This window comes from Cebus imitator, unplaced genomic scaffold, assembly GCF_001604975.1.
Source record: "Cebus imitator isolate Cc_AM_T3 unplaced genomic scaffold, Cebus_imitator-1.0 Scaffold36, whole genome shotgun sequence".
In the NCBI taxonomy this organism is placed as follows: Eukaryota; Metazoa; Chordata; class Mammalia; order Primates; family Cebidae; genus Cebus; species Cebus imitator.
In genome coordinates this window covers 3,498,042-3,525,059 of record NW_016107351.1, presented here as the reverse complement: position 1 = coordinate 3,525,059, position 27,018 = coordinate 3,498,042, and the positions used below count along the sequence as shown (strand labels likewise).

At 56.8% G+C, this 27,018-nt stretch overlaps 1 protein-coding gene and 1 long non-coding RNA gene across 3 annotated transcripts; one reads left to right on the top strand and one right to left on the bottom strand.

Moving 5' to 3' along the window:
• LOC108301724 lies at positions 1–25,312 on the bottom strand. 2 transcript variants are annotated; one of them, XR_001823979.2, is made up of 4 exons: positions 25,111–25,312; positions 24,276–24,761; positions 1,495–1,656; positions 1–28 (listed from the first exon to the last, which is right to left on the bottom strand). It is a non-coding gene; the product is annotated as an uncharacterized LOC108301724 (long non-coding RNA). The 2 variants fall into 2 exon arrangements; XR_005199509.1 differs by lacking the exon at positions 1–28 and adding an exon at positions 591–764.
• ENPP7 (ectonucleotide pyrophosphatase/phosphodiesterase 7) lies at positions 12,152–23,447 on the top strand. The gene is made up of 6 exons (XM_017524960.2): positions 12,152–12,625; positions 14,940–15,085; positions 16,260–16,886; positions 18,254–18,473; positions 19,118–19,240; positions 23,038–23,447. The coding sequence occupies exons 1-5, from the start codon at positions 12,373–12,375 to the stop codon at positions 19,222–19,224; spliced, it is 1,353 nt and encodes a 450-aa protein (XP_017380449.1). The 5' UTR covers positions 12,152–12,372; the 3' UTR covers positions 19,225–19,240; positions 23,038–23,447.
• Positions 25,313–27,018: the final 1,706 nt, after the last annotated feature.

The window sequence follows — 27,018 nt, the reverse complement described above, 5'->3', positions numbered from 1 at the left end:
GCCCGGGCAACATAGCGAGACCCCATTTCTTAAAAAAAAAAAAAAAAAAAAAAAAAAAAAATTTTTAATTAGCCAGGCATGGCGGCACACACCTGTAGTCCCAGCTTCTTGGAGGCTGAGGCAGGAGGATTATGTAAGCCCAGGAGTCTGAAGCTGCAGTGAGCTATAATCATACCATTGCACTCCAGCCTGGGTGGCAGATTGAGAGTCTGTCTCAAAAACCAAAAAAAAAAAAAAAAGCAGGCTTTGTGTGCGCTGATTTTGCCCACCTATAGGCTAATGGGAGGGTCCTGAGCACAGCTGAGGTCAGCTGGGCTGAGCTGGCCAGCAAACTAAATGCACTTTTTTTTTTAATACAGTCTCACTCTGTCGTCCAGGCTGGAGCGCAATGGCGCAATCTCGGCTCACGGCAACCTCTGCCTCCCAAGTTCAAGAGATGCTCGTGCCTCAGCCTCCCGAGTAGCTGGGATTACAGGCATGCGCCACCACCATGCCCAGCTAATTTTTGTATTTTTATGAGAAACGGGGTTTCGCCGTATTGGCCAGGCTGGTCTCGAACTCCTGAGCTCAAGCTATCTGCCCACCTGGCCTCCCAAAGTGCTAGGATTACAGATGTGAGCCACGGCGCCCCGCCAGTAAATGTATGTTTGACGTAGGATAGATTCCACTTGCAATGGTTTAGAGGGCCATCACCCGGTCAGAAGCGCGGGAGCCTCTGTGCGTCCAGGACCCAGCCGAGCACTGCGATTGTTAAACTCCTAATGCTCACAGAGGGCGTCACCCAAAATCATGAAGAGGAATGGACACAGCCACACAACCCCCGACCACTGCCCAGTGGCCCCCAAGCTGCACCAAGGCCGGAGCGCCCAGAGACCACAGCTCAGCCCTTGCTGCCTGGAGGTCCTGGAGGCCACGGCTGCGCCACGTGTCTGCCTCTCTGTCCGGCCCCGCCCATGTCCAGCTCTCCAGGGGTGAAGGCGCCTCACCGCTCTGGTGCGCCTCAAAATCAGCCTCAGGACCTTGGAGTTCATTGTCATGTCACAGGCCACTGGGGCCATTAAATAAATAGTGGAAGGGCACGGAGGTGGCGAGGGCGAGGTTTGGAAGGGTCGGGAAGACACCCAGGAAAGGGTGGGCACCTGGGACGAGGCCCAGCACTTCAGGGCGGGGAGAGCCAAGGGAGGGGCTGGGCTGGAGCCGCAGGCACCTCACACAGAGGCCTGGGGAGGGTAAGGGGGGAGAAAAGGTCTCAAGCTTGAAGGAGAAACCCCAAGGAATGAACAGCACCACAAAGAGACAGTGACACATCAGCCGACCCCCAAAAATCACTGCCCGTCCAAGCCAGCCCAAGGTTCACCGCGCTGCCCCCCACCTGGCTGGGTGAGAGCTTAGTGGACAATGCGGAGGGGGTCCCGGGCACTCCCCCAGCTCCCATCCCGGCTTAAACCCAGCAGCCACTGGGGTTGTTGGCTGTCTTGCAGAAAGACCACTCACCGGGAACGGGGAGACGCGAATCCTAGGCTGGGGGGCTCAGTGGGACCTGGGGAGAGTTCCAGGCTCCTCAGAGTTCCATCCATCCCTGGTGAAGGCCTTCGCCACACGCCGCCATCCTGCAGGCCCCACCTGAGCGCAGGTCCCGCCGCCACGCTGCGTCCACTGCAAATGTTCTGTTTAATTAGTTACACCTGCTATCGTGGCGAGGCAAACAGAACTCAAAATACCATCTCTAACGCAGCCTAACCTTGCACACACAGACGTACGTAATGTAGATAGAAGAAAACTTGTGTGTAGATACCCCATGGGGTGTAAGATTTAAAATCAACTCTTATTTTCCACCTATGTTCGATTTTCCTGAAATGAGTATGAATTATTCTTCAACTATCTTCTAAATCACCTTTAAACTTTTTACATTGTTTGAGTTACTCTTCACGTGGGAGAACGGAGGTCTGGTGAGTGTGGTTTCAGCTTGTGTCTGTCCTCCACCAAGGCTGGGGACACTGTTTTTCTTACCCTTGCAGGGAGAACCCCAACAAAAGCGGGGCGCCTCTGGGGACCCCATCGCTACTGGGGAATTGTCTCTTGACCTGCAAGACAGAATCTAGAACTCTGTACCGCTACTGTTGAATCACCCCTAGATCCTTGCCAGCTCTGAATGGCCCCAGGATCATAGGTTCTTTTTTTTTTTAATTGTTTTGTTTTGTTTTTCTGAGACAGAGTCTCACTCTGTCACCCAGGCTGGAGTGCAGTGGCACGAGCTCGGCTCACCACAACCTCCGCCTCCTGGGCTCAAGCGATTCTCCTGCCTCAGCCTCCCAAGTAGCTGAGATCACAGGTGCCCACTACCATGCCCAGCCAATTTTTGTATTTTTAGTAGGATGGGGTTTCACCATGAAGGCCAGGCTGGTCTGGAACTCCTCACCTCAAGTGATCCCTCCGCCTCGGCCTCCCAAAGTGCTAGGATTACAGGTGTGAGCCACTGCACCTGGCCTATTTTTTAATTGTTAATTATGGTAAATACACATGTAACATAAAATGTACCTTCACATTGTGTTTCAGTCATCACCACCATCCGTCTCCAGAATTATTTTCGTCTTATGAAACTGAAATTCCATCCCATCAAACAATAACCTCCCACTTCCCCGCCTGTAGCCCCCGGCAGCCTCCATTCCACTCTGTGTTTCTGTGAACCTGACTCCTCTAGGGACCACACATACATAAAATCACACTCTATGTGTTTTTGTGTGATTGGCGTGTTTCACTCAGCGTAATGTCCCCAAGGTTCATCCATGTTAAAGCCTGTGTGAGAATGTCCTTCCTTTTCGAGGCTGAATAATATTCCATTGTATGGATGGACCATGTTTTGTTTACCCTTCACCCAGGGGTAGATACTTGGGTTGTCTTTATCTATATATCTATATAGATATATAGATATATATTTTTTTGAGACAGAGTCTCCCTCTGTCACCCAGGCTGGTGTGCAGTGGCACAATCTTGGCTCGCTGCAACCTCTGCCTCCCGGGTTCAAACGATTCTCCCACCTCAGCCTCCCTAGTAGCTGGGATTACAGGCACCTGCCACCACTCCTGGCTAATTTTCGCATTTTTAGTAAAGAGGGGGTTTCACCATATTGGTAAGGCTGGTCTCAAACTCCTGACCTTAGGTGATCCGTCCGCCTTTGCCTCCCAAAGTGCTGGGATTACAGGATTGAGCCACTGCACCCGGCCTGTTTCCACATTTTTGCTTTTGTGAATAAGCTGCCGTGAACACCTGTGTGCAAGCATCTCTTTGAGACCCTGCTGCCAGTTCTCTTGGGCATGTACCGAGGAGGGGTACACAGGAACCCATAAACAGGACACGCCAGGCTTGCCTGTAATCCCAGCATTTTGAGAGGCCGAGGCAGGAGGATCACTTGAACCTAGAAGTATAAGATCAGCCTGAGCGACGCAGGAAGACCCTGTCTCTACAAATACATTTTAAAAATTAGCTGGGCATGCTGGTGCGCACCTGTGGTCTGAGCTACTCAGGAATTTGAGGCAGGAGGATGGCTTGAGCCCAGGAGGCCGAGGCTACACAGTGAGCCATGATCTCGCCACTGTACTCCAGCCTGGGTGACAGAGTGAGATCCTGTCTCAAAAAATAAACGTAAAAAAACACAGGACACAGGACGGCCACAGAGGGGCATAGACTCACACCGGGAAATTCTAGGTGTGAGCATAGAGGCTTCCAGAGAGCAGGAAGGTAGTTCGTCAAGCATACGGGTATTTTACAGGTTGAAGGGTGGTCCCCCAAAAGGATATGCCCCTATCCTAATTCCCAGAATGTGTGAATATGGCCTTTTTTGGACAGAGGGCCTTTGCAGATGGAATTAAGAGAAGGATGTGGAGATGAGGTCGTTCTGGGTTATTTGGGCAGACCCTACATCCAAGGGCTAGTGTCCTTATAGGAGTCGCACAGGGACAGACACAGAGAAGGCCTCGTGAGGATGGTGGCTGAGTGGGAGGGATGTAGCCACAAGCCAAGGACATCCAGGCCACCAGAATGCATGACTGCTGCTTGGAGCTGCTCCTGAGGTCATTCGTTACATCAGCTAAGCCAGGTCTGCACACACCTGCACAGCAAGAACTCCAGAGGAGAAGCCAGGCCCGAGCAGGGGCAGTTTCCCCTCTGGCCAGGATCTCACCCCATCAACCCAGCTGCCCACAAGGCTGCGGCCCAAACATCCCAGGCCTACAGCTGTGAGCCCGCCCTGGGCTCAGCCAGGAGAAGAGGGGGCAGTGACCAGTTAGCCCAGGCCCCTTCAGGGAGCCGATGACCCCCTCCCTTCCTCCCTCATGCATACATCCCTTCATTCATTCATTCATTCATTCATTGCTCCTTCTGTAAACAGGCCTGGCACCTGCCCCGTGCCTAGATATGAATGCAGTATCACTGTGTCCCTTTCAGGGGCTCACAGCGGGTGGGTAAGCACATCCACAAATTCATGACTCCAGAGGGGACAGGAGGCCCAACAGAAGGATCACATGGGAAGCCCAGAAGGGCCCCAGCTCTGCCTGGGGCTACAGGGAGAAGCCCCCCAGACTGGTGTCTGGAGGCCTACCCTGGATGGATGCAGAGGCTTTCCTGATGGGCAAAGAAGGAGAAGGAGGCTTCCCTCTGGTTTGTGAAGGAGACGGTGTCACGGGGAGCTGAGGTGAGATCCTGGGTTTTGTCCTCCAGGTGACAGACACAGGAGGAGTGAGAACAGGCTCAGCTTTATCCAACTTGGTGGAAATTGAAAGTGTGCTCCAGGAGAAGGACAAGAAAGTCCGACGTGGTCATGTGGAGGCTGTACAGCTCTGAGCAACGGGGCAGGTGGCCCATCCTCTCTCCCACATCCCCCGGCTCCTGCTCCACCTGCCCCCCCACCCAGTGCCTCCGTGGCCAAGCCTAATGTCCTTCAAGCAGTGGCTGCAACCTCTAAAGGAACTTCACCCTGCAGGGCAGGGCAGGCCCCACCCAAGGAAGAAGCCTCTGCCACCCAGAGTCCAGGTCCAGCCCTCGCCACCCCCATCCCAGTCAGGACTGATGCAGCCCCCGGCTCCTGGGGCCCCCACATGGAGCCCCTGCTCCCAGCAAAGCAGTGAGGGAGGCTGGGAAGGGAGGGTCTGCGAGGGAGGGGAGTGCCTGGCTGTCCCCGGAGAGTACAGCTAACCCACAGCACATAATCCTGTTAAAAAATTAATCCTCATTTAGCCGGGCAGCAAGGCAGCCGCTGAGATAAAACCCCTGAGAAGTAATAAAAGGCAACAGCAATTGATAAAGTGGTGAGGCCGCTCATAAAACCCTGCTGCAGTGAAGGTCAGGCAGGTCCCAGCAATCAGAGAGCAACCGCCAGGTGTTGGGGTTGTGGGGGGAGCATTGCCTCACAAGCCCCAGCCCCTGCAGAGGTGACTGCCTTGGGCAACAGCAGCTGAGGCTGATGGCGGAGAGAGGGAGACAGGAGGGAGGCTGCTTGCTCAGCTCCTCCCTGCTCGGCCTCCCTGGGTGTCTGCGGCCCTTTGGGAAGGAATCACCACCCTTGGTCCTTGTCTGTCTCCTAACCTCATAGCCATAAAAGACACAGCCCTCCTGGGGCCCAGCCAGTCCCAGAGCTACCTGATGAGCCTGGCCTGTCTCCTGTGGCTCCTGGTGGCCCCTGCTGTCTCCCACACGCTTGTCCCAGGGATAGGACAATGAAGAGCCCACTCCAGCCCCATGCCAGGGGTCCCACCTGGAACCCTCCCAGACAGCAGGTGTGGTCGCCACTGCCTCCGGCGTCTGCCTGCTGGGGAGACTCATTGCCATGTCCCCACATCCAGCCCCTCCTCATGGTGCGTTCCATCCCAGCCTAACAGCGTAACCAGGCCCTTCAGGGGCCCCAAAAGCCAGTAATGGACCCCACAAAAGGGCACTGGACTAGGAGGCAGGAGAGACCCACTGAGACCCAACGTTGTCACCACCGGTCATGATGGAAAATCAGGGGAGGGGGCTGGATGCTCCACCACTCCTCCAACAGGGGCCACCACCCGCAGGGGTAAGGGCCCAGCTTCCGAGCCCACACGCTCACCACGGCATCCAGGGCTCCCTGGAAGCACCGGCCTGGGGCTGCACCCTGGCCAGAGTAGGAAGAGAGTGATTTCCATGCGGTCTCACGCCAACCGCGGCCTGGAGACTACGCGGAAGCAAGGAGGTGCGTCAGAAGGCGACTGCAAAGGTCCTGACCGTGCTAATGCCACCCTCGTTTTCTTTTATTTACGCACTGAAGATGCATTTATTAAACACCTACTGCGTGCCAGGCATCAGGCCAGGAGCTGGGGTTACCGCGTTGCTCACAGTCTTGTAAGAGACACCTAAACAATCGCAATAGAATTCCTCGTATCGGGTTATTAATGAGAACAGGAAGTTAGCGGCAAAGCTGATCTGTCAGAGGACAATCCCTACCTCACGGCCCGCAGCCACCCGCTGAGACACCAGCAGGCCTGGGCAGGCGGCCCCAGGCCCATAGGCCGGATCCCCAGGGCCTGAGCCCCCTGGATGGCTCATCCTCATGGGCCTGTGCCAGCATCAAATCCACCCGGGCCGCAGGCCAAGGAGGCCTCTGGGATCAAGTCCTGCTGAGCACCCAGAGCCCCTACGCAAGAAAAGCAGTGAATACCCACTTTCTCACGTGTCCATAAGGAGGAGCGCTCTCCCCGTCGGACACCAGCTTGCCCGTAACCACCGTACCTATGGTGGCCATCAGCCCTACCTCTCTAAGCTCACATCCGTCTGCTTTAGGTGGGGAGTTCTCAGCCTCAAGGACGCTGGAATGACGACTTTAAAAATGCTTTGCCCCATCCCAGTAACAAGCAGCCCACACAGCTCCCAGACATTGGTCTCTAATAACATCTCCAATAAAATGAACCAGGCTACCTGGGAAATGCTGGATTCTAGGGCAGAGGGAGGAAATATGTAAGATGAGCCTGGAGCATCTTATAGTGCTCAAAACACACACATGCACACATGAGCACACACGTGCACGCGTGTACACACACCCACTTGGACACACACACGTACATACACACACGTATTCATACACATATGTGCATACACACACGCACGCAAGCCATGTACAAACATACATGCATACACACATGCGTGTGCACACACACACACACATCCTGTACACACATGTATTTACACACACTGCAGGGATATGTGTCACAGACCAGGAGCCAACTGAAAAACTGCCCGGTGGCCAAAGGTGGAACAATTGGGGCTGAAAAATAGAGAAATACAGGATCACCACTCAGAGTATAAAGTACATTGTTACCAGTCCGTACTGACGCAAATAAGTCATTGAATGAATAAACACATGTGCGCGGGGGGCAAATCCCCCACACGGGGTTCCGAGTGCCTATGCAGCCACTCCGCCGTCAGGAGGTGGAGCGTGACCCCTCACTCCAGGAGCCTGAGTGGCAGGCACAGCCTTCCTTCCAAAGAACAGAGTATGAAGCCGCGGAGGGCGGGAAAGACAGCAGCCTCCAGGAGACACCTGCGACTCTCCTCAGCTGCGTGACTCAGGCCTGAAATCCAGTGATAAGCCCTGCTGATAACGTGTACCTTGATGTGACCTGATGGGAACGGCTCCTGCTTGTTTGGTTTCAGTTTTTTTGAGACAGAGTTTCGCTCTTGTCACCCAGGCTGGAGTGCAGTGGCATCATCTCGGCTCACTGCAACCTCCGCCTCCCAGGTTCAAGCAATTCTCCTGCCTCAGCCTCCCAAGTAGCTAGGATTACAGGCATGCACCACCACGGCCGGCAAATTTTTGTATTTTTAGCAGAGACAGGGTTTCCCCATGTTGGCCAGGCTGGTCTCAAACTCCTGACCTCAAGCGATCCACCCACCTCAGCCTCCCAAAGTGCTGGGATTACAGGTCCGGCCGGGAATGACTCTTTATCTCTGCAAACCTTCTCCCATAAAACTGTAACCCCAGCCTAGTGATAAGGAAAACATCAGATAAATCCTAATTGACGGACATTCTGCAAAACACCTGACCAGCCCTCCTCAAATCTGTCAGTGTCATCAAAAACAAGGAACAGCTGAGAAACCGTCACAGCCAAGAGGAGCCTGAGGAGACCTGAGGACCGAATACCATGAATTGGTTGTCCAGGGGGTTGAGGCTGCAGTGAGCAGAGATCGTGCCACCGCATTCCAGGTTGGACAACAGAGCAAGACCCTGTTTCCAATAATAATAATAACTTATCAGCCTGGCACGGTGGCTCACAGCTGTAATCCCAGCACTTTGGGAGGCCGAGGCAGGTGGGTCACCTGAGATCAGGAGTTCAAAACCACCCGGGGCAACATGGCGAAATCCCTGTCTCTACTAAAAATACAAAAAATTAGCCAGGCGTGCTGGCGCACATCTGTAGTCCCAGCTACTTGAGAGGCGAGGTAGGAGAGTTGCTTGAACCTAGGATACAGAGGTTGCAGTGAGCCAGGACCACAGCATTGCACTCCAGCCGGGGGGACAAGAGTGAAACTCTGTCTCAAAAAAATAATAATAATAACTTATCAATGCTGGCTCCTTAATTGTGCAAAGTACCACACTAATAGTCAACGTTAATAACGGGGGAACTGGGTGCAGGGGACGTGGCAACTCTGTATTGTCTTCGCAATTTTTCCGTAAACCTAAAACTATCGTAAAATAAAAAGTTTTGTCAAAACAGAAAGCATGGTAGCTATTTGTATGCGTTTGTCCTCTAAATTGATTTAGATTGTGCCACTGCACTCCAGCCCGGGTGACAAGAGGCAAACTCCGTCTCAAATATATGTGTGTGTATGTGTGTGTACATATATATATATCAATGACAATCTCACTTATATATCAAGTGACAATCTCGGCTCACTGCAACTTCCACCTCCCGGGTTCAAGCAATTCTCATGCCTCAGCCTCCGAGTAGCTGAAATTACAGGTGCACGCCACCATGCCTGGCTAATTTTTGTATTTTTAGAAGAGACGGGTTTTCGCCATGTTGGCCAGGCTAGACTGCACCATTTTTCGAGAAAATGTTGTCAACAGCCCCAAAGGCTGACAACAGGATCCCCAGTAAACAAAGGCTGGTAAATTGCTGCACCTTGAAGCAGCCGAAGCCGAATGCCAGGGCTTAGCGGCCAGAACACTTGGGTTCAAGCTTTAACCTCTCTCTGCCTCAGTGTCCCACCTGTCAAGTGAGGATTTTACTACCTTCTAACACAGGGACTACCTCCCAGCTTCAATGAGATGGTGGCTATTGCTGAGCGCCTGGACTGTGGGAAATGCCAGGTTGTCATGAGTTACAGTCAACCACTGCAAACTCTTCTCCATGCGCTTTATGAGACCAGGGAAGAGAACAAAAACCTAAGTGGGGTGACCCAAGGAGCTCCCCAACAAAGCGGGACTGAGGTACAGAGCCAAACGCCGGACGAAGAGGTACCTCAACATGGCTCAGCTGTGCTGGCAGGGTCAGGGGGCTGACCTTCCATGCCTCTCCAGACCTGGCCCAGGCTGGTAAGAGCACGCCCCCGGGGGCCGAGAGGAGAACGTGGGGAACCACGGACCCCACGCCCGCAAGCCACCAGGATCTGCGCCGGCCCAAGCACACCCCAAATGCACCCAGCCTGGACCACTGCCTCGCGGCGTGCTCAGGCCCTGCCTCCACGGCGGCCCACTCGAGCCCCACCCCACAGCCAGCTCCTGCTGAAACCCAGCAATGCCCCCCAGGCCTGGAATTCCACCGTCAGCTTGGACTAGGTCCCGCTGAGGGTGGACACTGCACCGAGGCAGTGTGTGGAATTCTCCCCGGGAGGACGCAGCCCGGGGCCGAGCTACCCAGGACGCTGGGGACCAGGCGCCTTCTGCGCACCCTGCCATCCCCGGGGAGCCCCTCATCAGGCGGCTCAGGGCGGCAGCCGGGGGCATCAGATGGAGGGGAAAAAAAAAAAAAAAAAAAAAGAAGAGGCGCCAAGGCCAGCTTCTAGCAAGAGCCTGGGGACTGGACTGAAATGACATTCTCCTTTTGCCCCATTGGCCAAAACCTGATCACGTGGCCGTGCTTTGCTGCAAGGAATGCTGGGAAATGTAGTCTTTCTTCTCGGCAGCCATCTTATCATGAAAGAGGGGAGAACAGGTATCAGGGGACAGCTAACCTGCTCTGCCACAGCAGAAAATCCAGACCCCGCCGTGGCCTACGGGCCCCTGGTCGACCCCCTCGGGGGCCGGGGCGCCTACCTTCCTCCATGCCTGGTCCCTCTGCTGAAGCCTTCCTGCCCTCTCTCCTGGCTCCATCCATCCTATGGGTTACCCCAAAGCTGGTGCCAGCGAAGCCTGACCTCCTCTCCCAAAGCCGCCTGCACTCCCCCGTGCGTGCATCGCAATCTGTGTCCCTGACACACGGGCATCCTTGCCCTCCCCAAGGTCTGTGCTCCCCAGGCAGGAGCCGCACCTCTAGGTGCCCTGAGCCCAGCCCAGCAGAGCAGGCACCCCACGTTGCAGGAACCGGGCGGGGGCTCCATCCTGGTTTTCAGCCTTTGGTGCACAGAAGCGTGAAGAAGCAGGGTCGCTGGCACCGAGGCTTCCTTGAGAGCCTGTTCCAGTCGGCGGGGCAGGGAGGGCCAGGGGTCTGCACCCGGGGTCCTTGCCCACCCACCCGGGTCAGGAGGCTGTGGCAGGCTCTGTGGTGTCATCTGAGTGCCATGGCCATCGCTCTGAGGTGGGGTCAGCTTGCTGCAGCCAGGCAAAGGTCTTAAGGAAGGCAAGGGCCACCGTTGGCAGGTGTGTGGCTCCAGACTGAAATGCTGACAGTGGCTGCGTGGCCCCAGCCACGCCCTTCCATGCCCTTCCATCTCCCCACCGTGCAATCCCGTGCACCGCCTCTCAGCAAAACCTCCAGGATCCACCTCAAACCCAGCCCAGCCCACAGCCACCACCCTGGTCTGGGCCACCAATATCTCTTGCTCAGACACAGGCAGTCACCTCCCCAAGGAGCACCCAGTGTCCATTCTGCCCTCATTCTGGTCCGTCCTTCACCCGCAAATGGAGAGGGTTTTTAAGCATTAGATCAGTTCATGTCATTCTCTTGCTTAAAACCCAGCCCTGGCTTCCACTGCTTGGCATGAGAATCACCACCGCCTGCCCTACAGGACTGGCCCTGCTGCCCTGTCACCTGCCCCATGCCTGCTCCCCTGGCTCACGGCCCCTCTGGCCACTCGTTGCATGCCACCCCACCCACCCGCCAGCTTCTCCATCTGGTCTTCCTGTCTTCCTTTCTTTTGGGAAACTCTATCTTCTTTTCTGGTTTGTTCGTTTTACTTTGTGTGTCCCCCGCTCAAATGGAGGTCACCAGGAACACTATCTCATTCACTCCTGTGTCCCCAGGGCCTAGAACCATGCCTGGTACACAGAACGTGCTTAGCAGGTACTGAGACAGAGACATACAGAGAAAGAAAGAGGGAGAGACACAGAGAAAGAGAGAGAGAATAAGAGAAGAGGAGGGAGAGACGGCGGGAGGGAGGGAGGGCTACACCCTGAACTCAGGGTTTCCCTCCCACCCCTCATGTGCCCATGGTGACAAGGGAATCCCCCTCTTCTGACCCCTTGTTGTCAAAAGGTCTGACAAGCAAGAATGTCCGAGCCCCGGGCCCCCTCTGAGATTCTCCAGAAGGAAGCACCCCAAGAAAGAAGGTGCACAGGACGCTGTGCCGGAGCCATCAGGTTCCAGGTCAGCTCCCTACCCTCCAGGAGTCCCTAACAGGAGCAGGAGGGAAGAAGAGGCACCCAGCCTGGGGTTCCCCCTGGACAAGGCCATGCTGTGACCCAGGCTTGGTCCTGGCCCTGGCTGCAGGAAGCCCGCCGCACAGTCCTTCCCCAGGCAGGCCTGAGGCCCATGTGCCCTGAAAGGCCTGGAGAGGGGGTCCCACCCCACCCTCATTTGGGTCCCCTGGGGTCAGGGTGATCTGGGGCAGAGGAGCCACCAGTTGCAATGGGAGGGGGAGAGGGTACAACTCTGCCGGTGGAATGGACTCCTGCTGCTGTGCCCTGAGCCCTGGGTCACTGTCCCCACTCTGGGGAGGAGCCTGGAACCCCGAGGGCGCAACTGGCAATAAAGACAGACACGCCCAAATTGATGCCAGCCCACGCACTCGAGGCTGGGACCAGGGGTGGCACCAACACGGCTGGGGAGCCCACTCCCGAGGTGCCACTGACTGGGGATGACCACAGCCACAGTGCAAAGACGCACAGGATGAGATCAGCCCCCGTGACCCTGGGACTTTGCCCTCCTCCTCAGCAGAAGCTCTCCCAGCACCCCGTGTGCCTGTCCATCTGGAAGGCCCAGCATGAGACGCCCGGCCATCCTCCTCGCTGTGGCTCTGGCCACGCTCCTGGCTCCAGGGGCCGGGGCACCGGTCCACAGGCAGGGCTCCCGGCACAAGCTGCTCCTGGTGTCCTTCGACGGCTTCCGCTGGAACTACGACCAGGACGTGGACACCCCCAACCTGGACGCCATGGCCCGAGATGGGGTGAAGGCACGCTATATGACCCCTGCCTTTGTCACCATGACCAGCCCCTGCCACTTCACCCTGGTCACTGGTGAGCAACGCCCCAGGATGGGGCCTGGGGGCGGGAGGGCCTGAGAAACCAGGTGGCACAGAGCCCTGTCGTGCGGGATGAAGGTGAGACGTCCTTGCTCAGGACACAGCCCAGGGGCATTAGGAATCCTCACTGTTAGGCCAGGCACAGTGTCTCATCCCTATAATCCCAGCACTTTGGGAGGCTGAGGCGGGCGAATCACCTGAGGTCAGCAGTTCAAGACCAGCCTGGTCAACATGGTGAAACCCCATCTCTACTAAAAACATAAAAATTAGCCGGGCACTGTGGCGCATGCCTTAAGTCCCAGCTACTCAGGAGGCTGAGGCAGGAGAATTGCTTGAACCAGGGAGGCGGAGGTTGCAGTGAGCCAAGATCGAGCCACTGTACTCTAGCCTGGGTGACAGAGGGAGACCCTGTCTCAAAAAAAAAAAAAAAAAAGGAATGCTCACCATTGGTAGCAACAGATGTAGGATGAAGAAAAATGCGCAGTGGGATCCTTAAACCATGGCTGCAGCCAGGGCAGCAAACCCAGAGGGCTTCAGGAGGAGGGAATTGTGGTGGGCTCAGGGCCTGGGAAAGATGTGCTGGGCTTCCCACTGGTACTCACGTCGCCCCTCCCTCACCTGCCTTTCCAGCCTCTCGTGGCCGTGCCAGCCTCTCCCTCTCCCTCCCATCCTTTCCATTTCCCAGCCAACACCTCCCTGACAGATCTTCCCAGGCTGCAGACAACACAGACATAAGTTTTTAAAGAGCCAAATATGGGGCCGGGCACAGTGGCTCCCACCTGTCATCCCAGCACTTTGAAAGGCTGAGGTGGGCAGATCACTTGAGGTCAGGAGTTCGAGGCCAACCTGGCCAACATGGTGAAACCCCATCTCTACTAAAAATACAAAATCAGCCAGGCGTGGTGGTGCATGCCTGTAATTCCAACTACTTGGGAAGCTGAGGTAGGCGAATTGCATGAACCCAGGAGGTGGAGGTCGCAGTGAGCTGAGATCACACCACTGCACTCCAGCCTGGGCAACGAAGCAAGACTCCATCTCAAAAAGAAAAAAAAAGAAAGTCAAATATGGGAGGCCCAGGCAGGAGGATTGCTGGAGCCCAGGAGGTAGAGGCTGCAGTGAGCTGAGATCGCGCCGCTGCACCCCAGCCTGGGCAACAGAGCAAGACCCTGAGTCAAAAAGAAATAAAATAATAAAAAGCCAAGTACCACAACAATGGTGTTAGAGAGTGAAAAGCAAACACCCCCGGCCTTCCCGAGGGGCACGGCCACGGCTCAGACCTGTGTCATCCTCCAAAGACCCCGCACAGGTGTCCCAGGGCTGCCCAGCAAGAACCACAGGAAGGGATCCTCGTGCTTCCGGAGGCCAGAAGGCCAAGGCCAGGGCATCGCAGGCTCTGGCAGAGGCTCCCTCCTCACCTCTTCTGGCTCCTGGGGCCCGGCAATCCTTGGCATTCCTGGGCTGGCGGCAGCATCCCTCCGACCTCTGCCTCCGCCTTCCCTCTTATCTCAAGGACACCAGTGGCTGACTTGAGCGTCCACACTTCTCCAGTACACATCCCCTTACCTAGCTAATTCCACCTGCAAACACCCGATTTCCAAATAAGGCCACGTTCTAAGGTTCTAAGTGAGCACGAACGTGGAGGGACCCCATCACCCTAACAGCTAGCGCGTCCTCACTGCAGCGTTCCTGCGGCCTCGGCCCCCTCTAACCGCGAAGGGAGGTGTGCGGTCCTCCCGTCTGCTAGCACCTTTCGCTCCCCACATCGAAGATGGGGACGGGAGGAAGGGACTTTCTCGGATTCATTTCTCCTCTGGCACCTTTTGGACTTAGTACCATAGGCACATGCTTCCTGTGCAAAAATACATTTAAAAAACCTCATTGACCTCCACGTGGTTCGCTGAAATTCCTGCCTGGGATTTCATCTGACGGCTGGGCCAGTGTTTACTTAATTACTTCCTTCCTGATGGCCGTGGAGGTCACCCCCAATCTTTTGCTAAAGCAAACAAGGCTGCCGACAGCATCCCTGAGCATGCATCCCTGCAGATGTTCCCATCCAGCTGCAGGACAAACTGAAAGTGGAAGTAGAATCTCTAGGTCAAAGAATTTGTCTCAGACAGGACCTTGAACCCTGGCTCCCAGGGGGCAGTCCAGGAGGAAGTCCGCTCCCCCCAGCCCTGCCCCAGGCCCACCTCCCCACGCAGCACACGAGGGAAACTGGGCCGCTTTGGCTCACCTCTTCCAGCCCTGGGTCCGGCCTCGCTGTGACCTGAGGTCCCTCCCACCGCCCTCTCCCCCTCTTCCTCCCTCAGGCAAATACATTGAGAACCACGGGGTGGTTCACAACATGTACTACAACACCACCAGCAAGGTGAAGCTGCCCTACCATGCCACGCTGGGCATCCAGAGGTGGTGGGACAACGGCAGCGTGCCCATCTGGATCACAGCCCAGAGGCAGGTAATGCCACCCCGCCCACACTGAGCTTGCCCAGGCGAGGCTTGGGACCAAGTGAGGACCCCTTCCCCACTCCAAGGTCTCGGGGCTCCTGGCCTACTCACAGAAGAGTGTGAGGCTGGGCAGGTAGTGGGTGCTGAACCAGCGAGCTGCATCCCGCTCGGCCCGTGCACGCAGCCCGGAGCAAGAGGGATTGCTCTGCCCCCAGTCGGAGGGAGAACTGCATCCTCGGGCCCTGCAGCATGGAGTGGGGGCCAACAGGAATGATCATTGTGACTTCATGAGAAAGCATGTAACCACTAAACGACTTTCTCCTTCCCCACATCCCTGTCCGAGCTGAACAGCTAAATTCTAAAGGGCCAAAGAGGAAATGCGAGGTGGGTTATCATATTGGCCCAGGAATCCCCCCACTTTGCAATGCCCTGGAGGCTGCCTGGCCCAGGGTGAGGCTTCCAGTCAACAAAGTCCATGGAGGTTTCCAAGATGAGGCTGGAATAAATGCCAGAGCCCACGGCCACCTTACAGCCAAGGTATCCACTCGAGCCGGAGTTCCCTCGCTGCAGAAGGACCCACAGACCCACTCAGGGCTCCTTCCAGGGACTCGTGAGCAGGAAGCCAAAGTAGAGACCCGGCATCTCATGGCGTTTCATCCAAGGAAAGAATGTCCCAAGGGAGTGGACGGGAGGGGACAGATGAATCCTAAACAAAGCACCAAGCGACTTGGGGCAGACAGGCGGCCAGGCAGAAGGCTGGAGGGGCAGGTGGACGGGACGCACGTGGACAGACAGACAGACTCATGCCTGGACCAGAGCCCAGCAGGGCAGACCAGACTGCGGGTGAGAAAGGGACACTTTCTGGGCAGTGTGGCCCCCAGGCAGGCATTACAGCCCAATGATGAGGCAGACAGGGCGCATCTGGGACCATTTGTATAGTGACGTCCCGTCTAGTGCTCACGTCCAGTGAGCACCTGCCATTTCCTCTGTGAAATCAGGTTTTCCCTCCAGAGAACATGAGATCAGAGATGTTTTAGAAATGAAAGGCCCCGCGGCTGCAGCTAGGAGCAGGGGTGAGGTGGGTGGACAGAGGAGGAGGTGAGCCAGGGGCAAATGTGCTCACAGGCATGGGGCGAGGGGCACCCACTGAGGGGTCCCCTCTTTCATGCTGCCTTGTCTGGCAGGGCCTGAAGGCTGGCTCCTTCTTCTACCCCGGCGGGAATGTCACCTACCAAGGGGTGGCCGTGACGCGGAGCCGGAAGGAAGGCGTCCTGCACAACTACAAAAATGAGACGGAGTGGAGAGCCAACGTCGACACGGTGATGGCGTGGTTCACGGAGGAGGACCTGGATCTGGTCACGCTCTACTTTGGGGAACCAGACTCCACGGGCCACAAGTACGGCCCCGAGTCCCCGGAGAGGAAGGAGATGGTGCAGCAGGTGGACCGGACCGTGGGCTACCTCCGGGAGAGCATTGCGCGCAGCCACCTCACAGACAGCCTCAACCTGATCGTCACGTCCGACCACGGCATGACCACCGTCAACAAGAAGGCTGGTGACCTGGTCGAGTTCCACAAGTTCCCCAACTTCACCTTCCAGGACATCGAGTTTGAGCTCCTGGACTATGGACCAAACGGGATGCTGCTCCCTAAAGAAGGGAGGCTGGGGACGGTGTACAGTGCGCTCAAGGACGCCCACCCCAAGCTCCACGTCTACAAGCGGGAGGAGTTCCCCGAGGCCTTCCACTACGCCAACAACCCCAGGATCACGCCCCTGCTGATGTACAGCGACCCTGGCTACGTCATCCATGGAGTGAGTCGCCTGCTGGAGGCACCACCTTCGGGGGCTCCCTCCCGGGGCTTGGGTCTCCTTTCTGTCTTTTTTTGAGACAGGGTTTTGCTCTGTTGCCCCGGCTGGAGTGCAATGCCAGGGTCTCAGCTCACTGCAGCCTTGAACTCCCAGGCTCAAGCGATCCTTCCATCTCAGCCTCCTAAGCAGCTGAGACCACAGGTGCATGCCACTGTGCCTGTCTCATTTTTGTGTGTGTGTTTTTGTTTTTTGTTTTTGATAAAGAATTTCACTCTCGTCGCCCAGGCTAGAGTGCAATGGTGTGATCTTGGCTCACTACAGCCTCTGCCTCCCAGGTTCAAGCGATTCTCCTGCCTCAGCCTCCAGAGTAGCTGGGATTACAGGGGCCTGCAACCATGCCTGACTAATTTTTTTGTATTTTTAGTAGAGACGGGGTTTTGCCATGTGGGCCAGGCTGATCTTGAACTCCTGGCCTCAGGTGATCACCCTGCCTCAGCCTCCCAAAGTTCTGGGATTACAGGCGTGAGCCCCCTCGCCTGGCTGATTTTTATGTTTTTTGTAGAGAAAGGTTTTGCATGTTGCCCAGGCTGGTCTCAAACTCCTGGGCTCAAGCAATCCTCCTGCCTTGGCCTCCCAAAGTGCTGGGATTACAGGGGTAAACCATTGCGTCTGACCTCTCCTTCCATCTCTCTAGAGATGGTCCCCAGTTTGAGGAGCATCAGCACCAAAGAGACACACCCCTCACTATGCAATAGTGTGTGTGCACCTGTGTGTGTGCCCTCCACATTCAGGCCCCAGGCAGTAAGAGTGTGTGTGCACATCTCTGCCCATCATGTCCAGGCCCTGTGCAATAGGCATGTGTGTACGTGTGCACGTGTGTGTGTGTGTGTGTGCGTGCACGCACACTTGCACCCTACGTGTCCAGGGTAAAGTGTAGAAGTCCAGCCCCAAGGGTGACATGGAAGAGGCAGGAAAGAGGCAGGAGCGAGACTTCCCCTCAGCAGGGAGCACGGGGACGCTGAGCCGGAGGCAAAGCACAGATTAGGGAGCGGACATCCCGGGAAAGGAAGTGACCGATGGGCGCCTGCGCTGGCCACGCAGGAAGCAGGGCCCAGCCTGGAGCTGCCCACCCCCTCCCATTTACTCGGGGTCTGGCCTCCGTTCGTTTCGCAGGACCATCCCTGATCTTCACTCTTTAGGGTGACTGATCTTTAGAGGCTCTGAATTCAGGGAAACTGAGTCTCAGAACCCCTCCAGCCCCCATGTTGGTGCTCCTTCCTAAGGGGTGGGTGCTCATAGGGTGGATAGGGTGGGTGGAGAGGGTCTGTTGCTCCCAAAAAGGACCTGACACCCTTGCCCGCTCCCGGCAGAGAGTTAACGTCCAGTTCAACAACGGGGAGCATGGCTTTGACAACAAGGACATGGACATGAAGACCATCTTCCGCGCCGTGGGCCCCAGCTTCCGGGCGGGCCTGGAGGTGGAGCCCTTTGAGAGCGTCCACGTGTACGAGCTCATGTGCCAGCTGCTGGGCATCGTGCCAGAGGCCAACGACGGGCACCCAGGTGCCCTGCGGCCCATGCTGCGCACAGGTGAGAGCAGGGGGCCCCGCACCCCGGCCTGCTCTGGAGTGCACGTGTGTGCACGTGGGTGCCTGCATGACTGTGACCAGCACACCCGTCCAGCCACCCTTCCTTCTCCCTAGCTTTGGGGAACACCAGAATTCCTCACATTCCCACAACACGTGACCTCTCACGAGCACCTCGTGCATCTCAGGGGGCACCAAAGGGCGAGCGGAAGGAGTGGGCAGCCTTGCCCAAGAGGGGGTCGGATGGAGTGAGGTTGGCCCAGGTGGGGCTCTGTGCAGAGCCCACCCGCTGGACCCCCACGCCCCACTCCCCACCACGGCAACCTGAGGGCCTCCTTTCTGGAATTTTTCTGTATCAGCCTCCCACGCACACAGCTCCCTATCTGAACCTGACCCATCTTGGGGACAGAGGTCACCTGGAAACTGACAAGGTGGCAACCCTGGAGGGGGCCTGGCTGGAGAGGGGTGGGCCCCACTGAGCAGGGCTATGGAGGGCTGTCGTGGACAAGGGCCATGGGACCAAGGGAGCCATGAAGGAGGAAGTCGGGGGCTCATGGGGACGACCAGGAGAGGACCCTGAGTCTATGGCGGAGGAGCCGGGTCAGAAGCCATGCCTCTCTCCCTCACCGGCCCTCTGGCTTTCCTCAGAGTCTGCTCTCCTGCCGGATGGAGGGTCAGCTCTCCTGCCCAGCAGCTGGCTGCTCCTCATGATGGGACTGCTGGGGACCATGATTCTCCTGTCTGAGGTCGCATAACGCCCCACGGCTCAAGGTGAGAGACCCAGAAGGCAGAGGCAAGAGGGTGGCCCCGTGCTCCCTGACCCTCCACCCTGATGTCCTAGGCAGCCAGAACAGAGCTGCTGGCCCCCCACCAGGCCAGTGACTCCCACTGACCTGGTTGCCACCGAGAGACGATCACCCTGGGGACCCCACGGCTGACCCTTCCAGCCTCTCTGCTTCGGGTTTCCAGAGCAGAGCACCCAGACCCGTGGCCAGAACTCCCACCCTCTCCCAGACGCCAGAATCCCTCAGCCTCTGGACAGAGCTGCCTCCTCCCTCCTTCCTGCCATGTCTGTGCGCCACTGTGACAGCTCGGAAGCCGTCATGGGGGGAGCGTTTGGGAGCAGAGCTCTGGGACTGTGTTCCTGTAACTCTCTGGAAGCCAGCCTCTGAGGACACGCGTGGGGCGCGTGTGAGAGGAGAGCTCGGGGCTGTGTTCCTGGAACTCCCCGGGAGCCTCCGAGGACAGTGCTACCTTGTCTGCTAGGCCAAGCAGAAGAAAGTCATTCATTCATCCTGAAAGTATGTAACGGGAGCCAGCTCCAAGCCAGGCTCTGGTCTGGGCTCAGGATATGCAGCAAACAAGACAGTCCAGTCCCTGGAATCTAGGACCTGCCATTTAAAGGCCCAAGAAGGCAGAGAATACAAAGCAAATGAATCCACATGCGAAGTGCTCAGACGGTGGTGATGGCAGAGAAGAGATGGCCACAGGCAGGGATGGGGCAGGGGCTACCTTTTCATTTGCCCAGACTGGAATGGCCTCTCCAAGAAGGTGGATTTAGGGAGAGACGGGAATGACGAGAAGAAGCCAGGCACACCAGCCTCTGGGAAAGAGATTCCAGGCAGGGGAAAGAGCCAGTGAAAGGCCCCTCGGGGGGACGGGCCCGGCGTGTTCTGGATGAGACAGAAGGCCAGTGTGCCCACAGGCTAGCATGCGAGTGAGCTCCAACATGAGCTGACCACAGCCCGGAGGCAGGAGGTTGTTTGATGCTTGTGGAGCGGGTGGGGGGAGCCCCAAGCAGAGCTTACACAGGGTCTGAGGTCAGTGATTCAACCAGTCACTCTCACTGCTACGCCAGGGACAGAAATGGGAGCAGGAAGTGACCAGTTTGGAGGTGGCCGCAGGGCCCAGCAGGACGGTCCAGTGGCAGGGGTGGAGACGCTGCAACGTGCACAGATTCCAAATGTCTGTGCCACATTCCAGGAGTGTAGACAGACCGTAAGGGGGAGGTGAAGAAAATAGACAAATGAAGGATGGGTCCGACGCTCGGGTCCTGAGCCACTTGCTGACTCAGGACCCGAGTCAGCAAATGTTGGGGACAGGAGTCCAGGGAGCTAAGAGTTCTGTTTTGGCCACGATCAGTCCCAGTGCCGACAACGCGGCCACGTGTGGCTGTTCCTGGCACAGGTGCAGATGAGTCCACAACCAGGGGTACCGTGCAGTCTGGCAATTTACATTTGAGACTTGTCAGTGCAAGCTGTGGGACTCAATGAAAGCCCCCCACCAGAAAGAGTGGACTGAGAAGAGATGGGGTCGTACCACTCACTGAGAAGGCGGGGCTGCTGAGACAGGAAAAGCCAGCGCTTGTCATGAGTCAAGAAAGAAATGAGTCTGGGCGTAGTGGCTCCTACCTGGAAGCCCAGCACTTCCAGAGGCCAAGGCAGGAGGATTGCTTGAGCCCAGGAGTTCAAAACCAGCCTGGGCAATATAGTGAGACCCCATCCCTATAGGAAATTTCTTTTTAATTAGCTGGGTGTGTGTGTGCCTGTAATCCCAGCTAATGGTAGGAGAGGCTGAAGCGGGAGGATCACTTGAGCCCAGGAGGTGGAGGCTGCAGTGAGCCTTGATCTCACCACTGCACTCCAGCATGGGCAAGAGTGAGACCCTGTCTCTACACAATAAATACATAAAAGAGAAAGGAGTGGGTTTTGGGTTGAGAGAAGCAGGAACGTGGAGATGTGTGAAGTGGAGAGGAGCATTCATGCAAAATGTCACACCCAGAAGGGGACCAGAGGACCCTTCAGCCTGAACCCCTCATGCAGATGAGGATGCTGGAACCCAAGGCATTAGCTGACTGGTCCAACGGCACCAAAGAGTGGCCGGTGGCATGTAAGGTCCTGGTCCCGAGTACTTTCGGCCACAGCGCCTGCCTGTCTGTGCTCAGGGGCCCTGGTCCTTGAAGCAAGTCTTCCAGCTCTAGTCAGGGACATGATAAGCTTTCCGCGGCGCTAGAGACCACAACCATTTGTTCTCCACATAAACTAAGAGAGGGACTCAGAAAAAGTCATTATTCAGACTCACACTCGAGAAAACTGAAGCACAGAAAATCGAAGGCCACGGGACTATGCACATTCTCACGGCGGGGGGGGGTTCCCCAGAGCGGCAGCCACCGTGGCGCCCCAGCAAACCAGCTCTCCAGATCCCCCTCAGAAAGCCCTACTGTTGCCCTTACCCACTTCTGTGGCATCCACACTCTCACTGTGGCCCATTTCAAGGTACCAATGTGAGGTCACAGAACACGAAGTAGGGAAGAAGGCCCAAGAACCATCTTCACAAGCAGCACCTGCTGGCCTGAGCAGGTTGCTAAGAGCTGGGGGACCCAGAGTTTTCAAGGCAGCCTGGTCAATTCCATTTGGAACTAGGGTGTTCTCTGTGGCCAGCTTCTTTTCTTTTCTTTGTTTTTAGACAGATTCTCACTGTGCTGCCCAGGCTGGGGTGCAGTGGTGCGATCACGGCTCACTGCAGCCTCGACTTCCTGGGCTCAAGCCATCCTCCCACCTCAGCCTCCTGAGTACCTGAGACTGCAGGTGTGCACCACCACGCCCAACTAATTTTTTTATTTTTAGTTTTAAAAAAAAGCTATGTTGCCCAGGCTGGTCTTAAACTCCTGGCCTCAAGCAATCCTCCTGCCTTGGCCTCCCAAAGAGCTGGGATTACAGGCATGAGCCAGGGGCCCAGTCACTGGGCCAACTTCTTTTCTCTAAAGGCAGTGTTGAAAGTACATGTGGCCAATTAAAGGCACATTGTAGGGGGCCAGGCGCGGTGGTTCACGCCTGTAATCTCAGCACTTTGGGAGGCTGACGTGGATGGATCACGAGGTCAGGAGTTCGAGACCAGCCTGGCCAAGATAGTGAAACCCCGTCTGTACTAAAAATACAAAAATTAGCCAGGCGTGATGGCGTGCCTGTAATCCCAGCTACTCGAGACGCTGAGGCAGAGAACTGCTTGAACCCAGGAGGTGGAGGTTGCAGTGAGCTGAGTTCGTGCAGTTCATGCCACTGCAATGCAGCCTGAGTGACAGAGTCAGACTCCATCTCAAAAAAAAAAAAAGGCAGATTGTCGAAGGGACGCAGGCTTTTGCCCTGACTTTACAGAGTCCTCCTTTCCCGGCCAGAAGAATAGGCAGAAGACTAGGGGCAGCTCTTCTCTCTCCTGGGATACCCACACTGCCAGCTAGACCTGGGACAGTGCCCACCCCTCCCCTCCCAGCCCACAGCCCTGGGAGAAGGGTCTGAAGCCTCACATCATCACGCACCCCCAAGGCGACACCTGCCCCCAACCTGTGCCCTCCCAGGAATCCCCCACACAGGCCCTACTCGGCGCAGCCTGGCAGAGCTGCCTCCTCCTCCTGCGTGCACCCCCCACACCCGCCTCCTGCAACCAGCCTGTTTCCCACCACCCCTCCCTTCCAGTCCAGCCGCACCTCTGCTCCACCTGTCTCAGCAGACCCATCCTCAGCCTGCCCCATCCCCTCCTCCCGGACCAACACGTGCTGCTTGCTCTTCCAGGAAGCCTCTGGGAGCTGCCCGCAGCCCTGGGCCTGCCGTCCCGCTGTGATGCTCTGCTGGACGCGGACGGACCCTCCCTCCCCAGCTTATCCCAGGCCATAGGCGGCATGCACTGTCCCCCGCCGCGCCAGTCCCCGTGCTGGTAATAAACCTCGCAGCCCAGGCCCAGGGCCCCCGGCGCGCGGGCCCCAAAACCCTGCCCCCTCCCCTCCCCCGCCCCTCCCCTCCCCGTCGGGCCCCCTCCTCCGGCAAAACGCGCCGCCGAAGCGGCGCTGCGGTCTGCGGCCACGCGGGGGCGCGCGAGAGCTCTGCGGGCGCCGGGACCTGCACGCCCGGCCTCTGCCAGTTGGGAGCGGCCCGCCCGGCACCACGCACCCCTGGGAATTAAGGCCAAGCCGCGACCGTCAGCACGGGGGAGCCTTTTCCCCAAAGCCTGCCAGCTTCCCGACGGTCCCACCGTTGGCCCCAGCGCGGGATAAATTTCTATCTCCTTGCCAGGCGTCACAAGCCCGGGGACCCCTCCATTCTCGCTGGGGGGGGGCCCCGTGTGGACGGCTGGTGAGTCCTGGAACAGGGGTGACTTCCTAAGAGGAGAGGGGGAAGGCATGAGGGGGCTTTTGTGAATGACAGGGAAGCAGCATCTGTAAGCCATAGTGCTCGGCAAGAAATAACGTCAAACAAGGCGGAAACACGGCAATGAAAGTCGCGTGGATTGACTCTGACGCGGGACTTGGGTGGCCGTGGCCAGGAGTCGAGGGACCCATCCCCACCTATTCTCCTGTGCATTAACAGCGTGGGCTTTGGAGTCAGAGAAACTCGTGTTCCAGCCCCGTTCCCCACCCAGATGCAGTGGCATTGGCAAAGCAGTTGATCTTCCGCAGCCTCAGTTTCCTCACCTGAAAAGTGGGCTCATGAGGACCGTGCCCGCCTCCCTGGGGTACCCAAGAGTGAGGTGGACACAGTGAGGGGAGGAGGGTGACACAGAGGCCGGCCCCAAGCAGGTGCTCAAGGATGGCAGCCCCCGGGAGGATTCATATCCTGCCTTGGGAGGTGCTGGGCACGTCACTGCCACTGCAGAGTAAACCAGCCGGGCACTGGGAGGCGAAGTCCGTGAAGCCTGAGTTGGTCAGACCTGCCTATTTCCCCACCTACGAAGCCCGAAGCCCCCAGCCCCCACCCTGGTCTTCTGCTTCTGCCTGTGGCTTCAGCGTCATCCAGTCCCCAGGGCCCATCCCGACCTGCTCTCCGCAGCAGCCTGACTGGCCGCCAGGGGCTGAAGTCCTGCCTCGGCCTGAAGAGCCTGGACTTTGGCCTGGCCTGGGTGCCCCCTGCCCCACAGTCCAATTGCTCTTCCTGGAAGGACTGCCCCAGTCCCCATGCCAGTGCCTGCAGCCGCACCCCACGACACCCAGGCCAGCCACACACCCACACCAGCTCTGGCTCTATGGCTGGGCCTTGGGGGACGGGGGCGGGGCACTCCCTGAACAGGCCCATTCCAGTCTCGGCCCGCCAGAGCCTGCCCCACCTGGCCAGAGGAGACCAGGTGGAGTCCACATCCATGTCCTCGGAATGGTGAGCACTCACAGGTGCCAGCACTGCCACTGCAACCCCGGTCTCCAAGAGAAGCCCCGCCTTCCTCTGAGCCCCCAACACCACCATGCTGGTTTCCTGAGCCCTGTTAGTTGGCTTCGCAGGGCTTGGGCCAACAGGAGCTGTGAGAATTGCTTCATCCACAGAATAAAAGAAACAGAGAGGAGAAAGAGAGGAAAATAACCAGGCCCGTCTCACATTAAGTATTCCATTGCTCCAGACGCCTGGTGCCACGCAGGCACCCCCGGAAGGGTCCTGGAGGCTGGCTGAGCCCTCGCAGATGGAGCTCCCTGTGTCGGGAGTGCTGGGGCCGAGGCCTGGCTGCAAGCGTAGGGGTGATTTTCCTATCCGTGCAGTCCTGGGTGTAAAACGTTGGGGGTGCCGCCCTGAGCAACACAGTCCCGATTCAAATCCAGCTCCCCCTCTCCCACACCTGCTCTGTGGCCCTGAGCGAGTTGCTAACCTCTCTGGGCCAGTCCTCACCTCTAAATCCGGGACCAGGACAGGACCTGTCTCTTAGGATGGCCTCGGTGGTAACGTGAGCTAATATCGCAAACAGCTGAGAATAGGGCCTGGCCATGGAAGGCCTGTGTCAGGAAGAGACAGGGTGGCAGTTACCTTGTATCAAATCGTGAGAAAGTCATCCGCTCTTTTAGACCCACCTCCAAGCCTTCTTGCTTCTCTGGCACAACGTTTCTGGCGCATGAACCCCACCCTAACATTAGGTCTCTTCTGTAGCATGAAGAAAGTCGCCGGGCTCAGGGCTCTGGCAGCCAGCACGGGGGAGGGAGGACGGGCGGTGCCTCAGCTTTATTCACCTGTCTTTGTTTTTATAATCACCTTCAATTTTGGGGGAGTGCCACTAATTTTCTGTTGACATCTATTTTTTCTTTCTCCCTTTTAACATTACCTTAAGGGATCTCTTGATGATCCTTTAAAAGTCTTTTTTTTTTTTTTTTTTTTGAGAAAGAGTCCCTGTCACTCAGGCTGGAGTGCAGTGGCACGATCTCAGCTCACTGCAATCGCTGCTTTCGGGGTTCAGGTGATCCTCCTGCCTCAGCCTCTCAGGTAGCTAAGATTACAGGGCACCTGCCAGCACACCCGGACTAATATTTGTATTTCTAGTAGAGGTGGGGTTTCACACTGGCCTCCAGCTCCTGACCTCAACTAATCCACCCACTTCGGCCTCCCTAAGTGCTGGGATGACAGGCAGCGAGCTACTGCATGCAGCCAAAAACGTCTTTTAAAAAATTAAATTAGCCGGCACATGCCTATAATCCCAGCACTGTGAGAGGCAGAGGCAGGAGGATCACGAGCTCAGAAGTTCGAGACCAGCCTGGGCAATATAGTGAGCCCTCATCTCTACAAAAAGTTTTAAAATTAGCCAAGTGTGTGGCGTATGCCTGCAGTCCCAGCTACTGAGGAGGCTGAAGTGTGAGAATCACTTGACTGCAACTGGGAGGTTGCAGTCAGCCAAGCTCGTACCAGTGTACTCCAGCCTGGGCAACAGAGCGAGACACGGTCTCAAAAAAAACATCATATTAAGTAACAAAGAATGAGGTGATTTCAAGAGAACTGTTAAATAATAAAGGCAGCTGGGGGACATGACAAATTATAAACAAGAGGCTGGCCAACAGCAGACCTGCTGGGGGTCATCAGGCTCCGGCCCACCTCCTCCACCCAACTACCATGCGTCCAGCCCAGGAAGTTTCTGGAGGGCAGCACTGGCCTCCCATGAGCAGCATCCAAAGATTCCCCCCAGTCTTCCCTGCCAAAGGCACAGTGTTTCTGGGGCACCCTGCACCCTTCCTGGTAATCGGATGACCAAGTTCAGGACCGCTCAACACTGACCTTGCAATTGACAGTGCAAAGCTCGTTTTACCATCAGCCCAGCTGAAACAGCCTTGGAAGAAAACCACAGGTGACGAGACCATCCACGGCATCCTGGAGCCACTCAGAGCTAACGGGACGAGTCACACGGAGGCATCATCCACGCAAACCTGTCCACCCAGATCCTCCTGTGAATCTGGCCAGTCCAGGTGCCAGCAGTAACACAAAAAAACATCCTGGTACTGACTGGGAGGCTTCCTGCAAGGCAGGTCGTACCACTGGGACACAGAAAGCCGGCTTGGGGACTGGCGCAGTGGCTCACGCCTGTAATCCCAGCACTTTGGGAGGCTGAGGCGGGTGGATCACCAGAGGTCAGGAGTTCGAGACCAGCCTGACCAACATGGCGAAACCCCGTCTCTACTAAAAATACAAAAATTAGCTGGGAGTGGCGGCACCTGCCTGTAATCCCAGCTTCTCGGGAGGCTGAGGCAGGAGAATTGCTTGAACCTAGGAGGTGGAGGCTGCAGTGAGCCGAGCTCCAGCCTGGGTGACAGAGTGAGA